Source organism: Poecilia reticulata, linkage group LG4 (genome assembly GCF_000633615.1).
Source record: "Poecilia reticulata strain Guanapo linkage group LG4, Guppy_female_1.0+MT, whole genome shotgun sequence".
NCBI classification, from domain to species: Eukaryota; Metazoa; Chordata; class Actinopteri; order Cyprinodontiformes; family Poeciliidae; genus Poecilia; species Poecilia reticulata.
In genome coordinates, this window is record NC_024334.1 from 18,164,016 (window position 1) to 18,173,739 (window position 9,724).

The following is a 9,724-nucleotide window of genomic DNA, read 5'->3' on the forward strand; positions in this document are numbered from 1 at the left end:
TAAACAGGAACTATATCAATTACTTAAACATACAGATTTAGCTACATTTTGAGATATAATCCGTCACCTATAAAACAACATTACATTGCCACATTGTTTCAATTCATTATGGCTTTTTATTTTAAATAAATTAATCAGATAAGATTGAACATCCAAACAAATAATCACTGATACAGGTGAAGTGATCAGAGTAAGGCTTAATAACTCCACCATTACTCCATTATGAATCCATTAGTGGTTCAGCTGACAAGATCAAAGCTGAAGGTAAAAAACACTACATAGATGTACGAATAATTAGACAGCAATCCAGATGCACAAAATGCATTGCAAAAGGGTATAAATGAAGTGTTAATGAAGAAGGACTCTAACAGATTTCATTATCAAACATTGGCAGAGATCATTTTGATCCAAGCTGTTATAAAAAAATTTATGTAATCTGGCTAATGCATTCAGTTGAAAATGGGGAGCAGGAAAATATTTTTGTCCTTGGGCATAAAGGTCTCAAAGACCAAAAGATCTCCATAAATATGTTCTCACAACTCTGAGGTTAGCATTTGGTTTTTAAGTTCTGGAAAGAACTATTTAAAACAAGATACAATTTTTCCTCTTCTCGTCTTAGCATCCAACAGGGATTTGGGTTAGTCACAGTCAAACTCTGACACAAACAAATAAGTTTGTACCAATTCCAGCGCACACCTTCGCTGTTAATCCTTTCTGTATTCTGAGAAAACGCCTAAGAGTATAGAAGACAATGTTTCGGGATCCATGTCTCAAATGTTACACTGAAGGACTTTTAAAAATATGGAGATTCCGGACTACTTGGTTGGTGTGTGAGTGTTTCTGTGAGCAAATTTCAAGGCATGTTTGTTTTTATTGTAACTATGCTGCTGCTGTCATGCACAGGTTACCCTTATAAAAGAGATCTTTGATTTCAAAGAGACTAACCTGGTTATATAAAGGTTAAATAAAAAATAAAATTCATCAAAGTCTTAAGATGAGCTTTGTAAGCTCATTTTAGAACTACATTTTCAATAATGAATAAAAAAAGTAATTCTCTATCATCCAGTTGATTTTTTAAAATTAATTTAAAAAGTGCAACTCTGGTAAGAAGCTTTACATAATAAAAAAGGTAACTGTTTTACATTGCTATAAAAAGATTCATATTTTGAAAGGTAAACATGACGGTGAACACTGGGGGGTGATTTGGTTCCAGTTCTACCCGTCATTAAAATCCATTTCTGCTTCTTGGCGTTTCCCTGCCTGAGGTAGGGCTCTGCTGAACCAGCTTCCTGCTCATTTGTGGTTCATAAAAATAAAAATGTTTCCACACTAAAAACTGCCTTTCACTCCTAGGCGTATAAAAGCAGCCAGGTTAATATTTGTGATTCTCTCATAGCTTCATGTATACTTTGCTATGGACATCAAGGTTTTTGATTACCATCATTTATTTAAGTGTCATATCAATGAAGCTCGAGAACATTTTTATGTTCATGTTTGATTTTTAAGTTTTGACAGTAATTGTATATTCTTTAGAGGGGCGGTATTATGCATTTTCCAGGAACATAGCAACTTTAGTAACTTTTACCTTCAGTTATTATTAAAAAAAATACTGTATTTATCAAATATGACGTAAAAGAAATTAACTTTCTAGTTTAACACCATGAAATTGTCTCTTTAAAAAACTTCTGCTCTTTCCAAAACTCCACCTTCAGGAAGTCATCACAACATGGCTCCTTTAACCTCTTTACTAATGTTTCACTTAGCAGTAGTTCCTATAATGAGCTCAGTAGATGCTCAGTTCCACCAGGTGTTTGCTAATTGCTGCTGGCTAGTCTGAAGGAGCTGAGTCGTGGAGTCGCAGAGGAGGGCTGCTCTGTGATACAGAAGCTTGGAAACTGCAACACTGAGGAGGAACTATATCTCGTAGGAGGTACTAAGTGTTTTTATCAGCTGAGTGGGGGAGTCAAACTCAAACATGCATAAAAAAAATCAAAGTAACAGTATGGGTATGTTGCTGATGATAGAACATCATAACATGATGTAAAGCTCAAAAAAGTAGATTTTACATAATACTGCCATAATACTGTCTGATTCTAACAGACATTCTGAGTCTGTTAGAATCAGGATTGATAAGCCCAACTGGGCTTCTTCTATGAGTTTCTAAGTTGGTCTGGGTTCTTCTGAGCCAGGACGAAGGGCTCAAAGAAGAGACTACCATTGTGACATCATCAGGTGTAAGTCAACCCACCAGAGAAGGTCAGAAAATGTGTGTTTGTACACCATCAAGGTTGAAAAACACATTCAGGGAGAGACGTTTTAAAACAAAACTAGATATATCTCTACCAGGAAGCAGTTCTTGCTCAAGGTCACTAACATTAACTATAATCTACATAGACAAAAAGACAAGGAAGCTTTAGAAGTGTATAATATCCTTAAAAGGGATAATTTTAAGAGCGCATAGAGTTCTTTTGAACTAGCAGTACAAGAACATTCCCCTTTAATAAATACTGTGAACATCATCTGTGGGGTAAAAGAGTATTTTCCCTCGATCTAAAGTCATGATGAGCACTTTGTCCAGAACTTTTAAGAGTGAAAGGCATGCATACGTCTGCATGAAAAGTGTAGTTTCTGACTACGTCAGCTTTCATGTAGCAAGAATGCACTTTACCTGCAGTGTTTATTTCATATGACATTTTTGCAATATTGCCCACCTTCCCTTGATTAGCGTCCAGATTTTAGTGTAACCATGGTGAGTAACGTCTGTTTGTGGTTATCGATATTAACTTTTTTGTGCACGTATCATTAAAATCACTTTGAAAATTCAACTAAATTAAACTCACAAAGCAGTTTATTGAACTTCATGCTAATGTTAGCTAATCCAATTTTTGCTACCATTTCACTGTATCTGATAATGAATGAACCTGTTTACTTTAAGCAGTACAAGTCTCTCTTAACATGCAGTACAACTCTGTTTTATGAGGACTTGCCTCCAGCGACACACACACACACACGCACACACACACACGCACACACAAAACAACAGCTATCCATTTTGAATCTTATCTGAGCCATCAGCATACATACTGTGCTCTTTAAATCCTCTTTTCTCTGGAGGCTGAGCAGGCCTGCGGCACTCAAAACTAGCCCACAATGTTGCCACACAAAAGTTTCAATAATTGGTAAAACCTGTTTACCTGGGGGTGATTTATCGCAGCGTGTAAGAACAGAGTTATTTCTGCAGTACGTCGTCTGGTACTGGTTCAGAATGAGCCAACAGTGCTTTTTCCCTTATAAAGGCTGTTCCTCACAGAGGGAACACATGTATGAGGTGCGTGCCCAGATGTCTCGTGTAAAACAGGATTATTTAGGTTTATTGAGACTAAGAACTTTAAGTCCACGAGGACCTTGAGCATAACCTGAGCTATGAGAGGAATCTGGAGAATTTTAATTAGATCCAGGATATTTTTTTAACCAATACGGTGAACCTGTCATCAGACTGTTGGACCTTTGTTATTACATTTCCCTGAATCGAGCTGGAAAATATGCAAAGAAGTGGGAATGCAACAGACAGAAATGTGGATTCAAGGAATGTTCATATGCTAAAATGCAAAGATGTTTGCAAACCTTATTTACTCAGTTATATCCAGTCAGTCTACCTGAATATAACACTTAGAATTACATAAAGCTGGAAAATTTGCCGACATCTTACAGGGAAAACATCATCCTCTAGCTGTTCTAGATCATCATAAATCAAAGAGGAAAAGAACAGGCCTCAAACATTTTAAAACAAATCCATTTCACGACAGCATACTAAATCAAACTCATTTTAACTCTTATCTGAGAGACACTAAAAGAATGCATAGCGCCAAGCTTCGCTTAATTCATCCCATCCTGTCATTCCAACAGGCTCCTGGCTGCCATTGATAATTCACAGAAAATCCAACGAAACTCCAAGATTCCTTCCCTGTTCCTGGTACCGCTAGCTATACTCCTCAGGCTGAAGTTACACCAAGTGCCACAAAGGCTAAACATCCAACAGAAAACTCAAAAAACAGTAACAGAGAGGAAGGTTGTGGTGTTTAACAAAAACAACAACAAAAAAAATGTGTGCGAAGTCTAGATATGACAGACCGTCTTCACAAATTTTAATCTGATAAGCCAGTGCAACTAGGTGCATAGCAGCCAATGTAAAATAAATAATAAGGAAACTGTCAAAATAATCTGGAACAAACCTTCTTTCAAATGGTTCAGAAAGCATAATTAGAAATTCAAATAATATGTAAAACAAATAAAGCGTAACATCATTCAGAGGAAAAAGCATACCCTACCCTACTCTAACCCTAACACTAGACTAAGGCCCTCGTTTACACGACAACAAATTTCTGGTGAAAATGGAAGAATTCTGTTGTGTACTGTGCATTTACATGAAACCACCGGATGTTTTCTCTGACGACAGCACAGTTTGAGAACAGGTTCCAGAGTGCAATGGTTCTGAAACAAACCGGTGTCCGTTGTTTTGAAAACAGAACAAATTTATCTTTTCTTTCAGGTAATCCCTAGCTCATGCATAGTATGACGCAAAATATAGCTGCTTCCTACAATCCACAGAAGAAGAAACTACTGGCAATGCTGGTGTTACTACAATTCGTGTTTTCCCATCAGATACGGTTCCCCCAGCGTCTCTTCACCGCTCCGCACCGCCTAGGTGACAAAACATGTGTGCTTATCTAAAGAAGTAGGGACACCGTGAAAGTTCAAACAACGCGTTTCAGCAAAGTTATCCCACCTTTTTCCAACTGCGCCCTAATCAGACACACATGGTGCATGTTTTCCACCAATATCTGGGAGAACGGCATCTGATGGGGAAACGCGAATCGATGTGCTTTCAAGTAGAACGTTTTTTTTTTTTAAATACATGCGCACTGACTTTCAAAAGAACCTAGCGCCAACTAGTGGCACCTTTTCAATGCGTACCGTTACTGTGTAAACAAAGAGTGTAATTATGTAAATGTCTTCATGTAAATGTGTTAACAGAAATGGAACAAAAATTCCATTTTCATCATTGTCATGTAAACAGGGCCTAAATAGACATGCCCTAATATAACTGACACCTTATTAGCGATACCTGATCTACAATTTTTTTCCAATATCAGGACTGATACAAATATTAATATCCAATCGGTGATTCTCTACTTATACAGCAAAGAAATCAGAAAGGATGTGAATACTTTTACAAGATCTGCATAAGAACGTGGAAAAAACCAAACCTTATCATCTGATGCAAAACGGTTGCCTTCTGTCAGCTCTCGGAGCTTAGTTGTTTTGCTCAGAGAGCAAACATTAACAATTACTTTGAGTCTGAATTCAACCACTAAGCTGCAGTCAATAATTGACATCCACCTTTCACTGATACCTGCCTCCACTTATACTTTTAAACCTGCAAAAAGTTAAAAAGTTAAAACTTAAAAACACATTTAATCATGCTGCAAAAGACCAACACAAACCAGACTGTAAAAATCTGCGTGTACATATGCTGGAGTTTTACTCATCTGTAGTGAACTTTGGACCCCTTTGCAGCAATGCAGATATGGCAAAAAAAAAAAAAAACCTCAAGAGAACCAGAAGCTCCTCACTAACAGTTGCTGGTATTTTACTGTGTCAAATTAACAAGCAAGGTCTTTCGTAGTAAATCATTACACACGCAGCAGAGAAGTGAGGCCACATGAGATTTCTGAGGAAGTCTCCCTCTCACCGGCGCTGCGCACATTCTGCAACCAAACACAGCGATTTAACAAGGTGACGACATACAGCAGTGACAAACTGCAGCCTCTGCTTCGCTTTATGTTTATGAGCTTTTCTTCCACAAATCACACATGACAAGAGTCATTCAGGCCTACTCCAACAAAGACGTCCAAATGCATGAATGAATTAAAAAGACATGGTGAGATCACGATGTTCAGCTTTTAAATTCAAAAGTTCAAAACCATGATTATTTTTCTCTTTGTGTTTTCTTTTTCATTACAAAAATGTCTGGACTTCTGCATAAGCATAACTGCCGTGTTAGTTGATGAGGTGTGACCTACAGGTTACAGGCTGACATTATACTTCACTCCTACAGTTATAAACAACTGGTTCATGTCAGAGATCCCACTAGAGAGCTCTGTGTTCGTCATATTAAAATTAGTCATCCTCATCTCTGCCGTGCACTTTCACATTTTTGTTTGCTGCCCATGTGTGACATGGGGAAAAAACTCTGCTTGTCGAATACAGTCAGCTGTAAAGAAATCAGAACATTCAGAGTTTTGCAACAAAAGTGTCTTGCAAAAGCATCCCTACTCCTTTAGGATTTTATGTGATGGAGCAATACAAAGTAATACATTGCTAAAGCAGAAAAAAAATGATAGTTTTCTATATTTTACAAACAGAAACTTGAAAAATATTGCCTGATTTGGTATTCAGAAACACCTCTCCCACCCCCACATACCTTCACTCATTACTTCCCAGACTAAAAACGTATTCTGTATAAAGACTACTGGAGTACTCAGTAGCTGGTCATAAAATCTGATTAGATCTTTTTACAATGATGTCATTGTACAGATAACAAATACAACAAAATTCAAAGAAGAAGAAACATTTTTCCAATCAGGTTTTATTTCAATACAAAACACAGTGTTGATCATATAGCAGAAACAAAATAACCTTAGAAAAATGAAGCTTGTGCACAAGCAAGAAGTCTCACTCTGACGCAAACTGCAGCTGTCTGCGTCTTGTGCATTTTTCTTTAAAATATGTTTGTTCTCCATTGGGGAGGTTACCTGCAGTGAGTAAACTATCCAGGAATTTTACCCAACTATGGTGCAGTAACACTACAAAAAGTATTTTTCTCTCCAAAATAAGATACTCTAGTAAATATAGCAAACAAACAGGGTAGCTATAACTAGTTACTACCCAGCTCTGATTTTAAGTCTTTTGCAGTGTGTCTCTACAAGATTTGTACAACTAAAGGACAAACCTTTAGCTCACTTTCTTTAAAGCATAACTACTTTGGATGGAGGATGTTTAAACATTGATTTTCAAGCATTGCCACAGTTTAAGTCTGGCTTTGACTATCCCGACATCACCCACAGATACCAGACAAAGTCTCAAACCCTTTGTAGCCTCTCACAGATTTTCGTCCATAATTGTCTTGTTTTTAGCTCTGCCCACCTTCCCACCAAATCTGACCGGTTTCCCCATCGCTGGTGAAGAAACTGTACTCCAAAGCATGATGCTTCCACCACCGTGTTTCTCTTGGAGATGGTGTGTTTGGGGTGAAGCGCAAACTTAGTTTTCCACAAGCTACTTTTATAAAACTGCGGAGTACTTATTACTTTAGACCAACACAATATAATATAATGTTGGAGCAAGACCTAGAGGAACTCCTGACAATACTATCAACTTAACACTTCATAACTATGCGCTACTTTGAGTTGGTCTATTACGTAAAATCCAGTTGAAACACATTGCAGTTTGTAGTTGCAGTGTGACAAAATTTAAAAAAACAATCTCATAGCAATTGGCTACTTTTGCAAAGTACCACATATGACAATAAGCTTTAACTTTAATTCGCTCTGAAATGTATAAGGCATGGTGTGTGTGTGTGTGTGTGTTGTTGGGATTTACCTTTGTTATGAGCAGAGGCTCCCGATGCTCCAGCCCTCCTCTGAGCGTAAACCCCCACGGTGCGCCTCCCGACAGAAACACATGCACCGGCCTCCAGCTCTCCGCATCTCTCGTCCTTTGATCCAAATCTGCAGATTTCTGCGACGCATGCCAAAAACTTTCTGCTTCCGGATAACGAGTGGCTCCCTCGGCGTCCATTATACTGTTTACCAAAAACAACAACAAAAAAAGGAAAAAGGGAGAAAAAAACAAGAACATTAAAACATGTCCACTAAGCAGACACAGATCACATAACTCAAAGCGGTTCTAGTACAAATACTACAAACTGATGTTTACCAAAGGAACGGGGTTTAAGAGGTTTATTTTCTGACCCAGTCTCCGGTTTCTGTTTACTGTTGTGCCTCAGCTTCGGTGTTATGTTGATTAAAACCAGCTACAAATTTTGAAGAGTTTCACTCGACGTCAAGATGTTGACAATAAAACACAAGAGTCGCCGCAATCATTTTAGATAAACCGATAAAAAATCTCAAGCATTGTGTCTGTAATTGCCTATATAAATCACGCTTTCTTTATATACACATGTTGCACTTCCATCTTCTCCTCCATTATTTCCCAATTTGCAATGACTGCTTTAGGCAAGATTTTGTTTTTGTTATTCCTATGCCCACACAGTAAATGGATAAAAGCTGGGCATTGGCAAGTCTCTGTTATGGACAAAAATGCCATTTAACTGAAGTTTTCAAATAACATCAAAACATGTCATTATGTTCCAGTATGCTATACGGTTTTAATTCGGTTAGAAATCAAGCTGTGTACTGAACTGCATCTAAAGCAGAGGTTTCTTGGTGATTGTTTCCATAATGCAACCATAAACCCCTATCTGTGACAAACAATGGAAAACTGATGTCACTATTGGGTTAAACAGTGAGTTATTATGGCAAAGTGGGCATTGAAAACTGAAAGGGAAATACATTTGTTAACTTCTGACAACAATTGTAACAACTCATTCATATAAAATAGAATGTTGCTATATTGTACAGTCAGTTTAAGAGATAAACTAATTTGCATTGTATTCTTAGGATCCTGAAAACAACAGTAAAACTAACCCCTTGGAATAATTAAAGGTAACTACAAAGTAATACATTACAATAGTTTTAAGCAAAGCGTTAAAATACTTTTAACAAATTTAAGTTAGATAAATTTTTAAAAATACAGAAAGTTGAGCATAGCTGAGTATTTTTTTATTTGCATTAAGTTATAGAGCTCTTAATCTGAAAAGAGCACGAATACTCTAATTAAATAGTAACTTCCCTTGTTGAGGGGGATGATTTTTTTTTGTTGCTATTTTTATGTATAAAACGCAGTTGTGCAGGACGGATGTAAATGTGTGGCAGTAAGTACAGAGCTGCTGTCATAGTCCAGACGCTCTGAATTAAACTTAATGCTCTTACATGAGAGAGAATTAAACACATTATCACTGTCGTCGACTGACAATGAAAAAAAAAAAAAAAACACGCTCGGCTAGACGAATAAATAAAGTTACACAGACCTACTTGTTTACCAAAGAAAGCCTTATAGAAAAAAGAACAAGCTCTGCCAAAAGGTAAACTTCCCTTTTCGCAGGCTGTGTTTGCGAAAAATATTATTCCCAAACTCTCGCAGCGGTACGACTGGACTTACCTGGAAATTCAACTTATGGATAAACCGGGGTGAACAGGAGAGCTTCGTCGGGTGGCAGGCAGCTATATCCCAGCTTTACCTCTTTACGCATACTTCATCTTCTCCCAACAGTTTCTGTGACCAAACGACTCCTTGGTCTTCTTAATTAGACGCCAGGCGGTACTTCCAGTCGAGAATGTGTCCAGTTCGGACCGCGACAGTTCAGTCCGTCTCCTGCTTCATACATACAGTCCCACAAAGAAACGCTGACACACTTCTAAGAGTTTAAATGAGCTAAGCTAAACCTAGCTCTCATCCATGGACAACAGGGATAACCGGTGTGGCACGAGCGGCACACGCGTGCCATCTACCGTTAGTTAGTTAGTTAACACCAGCCACTGGA

At 37.8% G+C, this 9,724-nt stretch overlaps 1 protein-coding gene across 6 annotated transcripts in view; it reads right to left on the minus strand.

Moving 5' to 3' along the window:
• The window catches only part of shroom2a (shroom family member 2a), a 46,002-nt gene extending 36,308 nt beyond the window's left edge, over positions 1-9,694 (minus strand). For 3 of the 6 annotated variants that reach the window (XM_008407578.1, XM_017304511.1, XM_008407577.2), the window contains exons 1-2: positions 9,343-9,693; positions 7,663-7,864 (exon numbers count right to left, since the gene is read on the minus strand). In XM_008407578.1, coding sequence (XP_008405800.1) covers positions 7,663-7,860 — 198 coding nt within the window. In that variant the 5' untranslated portion in view covers positions 7,861-7,864; positions 9,343-9,693. Of the gene's footprint in view, positions 1-7,662; positions 7,865-9,342 lie in introns of all 6 variants that reach the window. The other 3 variants (XM_008407579.1, XM_008407576.2, XM_008407575.1) reach the window with 2 other exon arrangements.
• Positions 9,695-9,724: the final 30 nt, after the last annotated feature.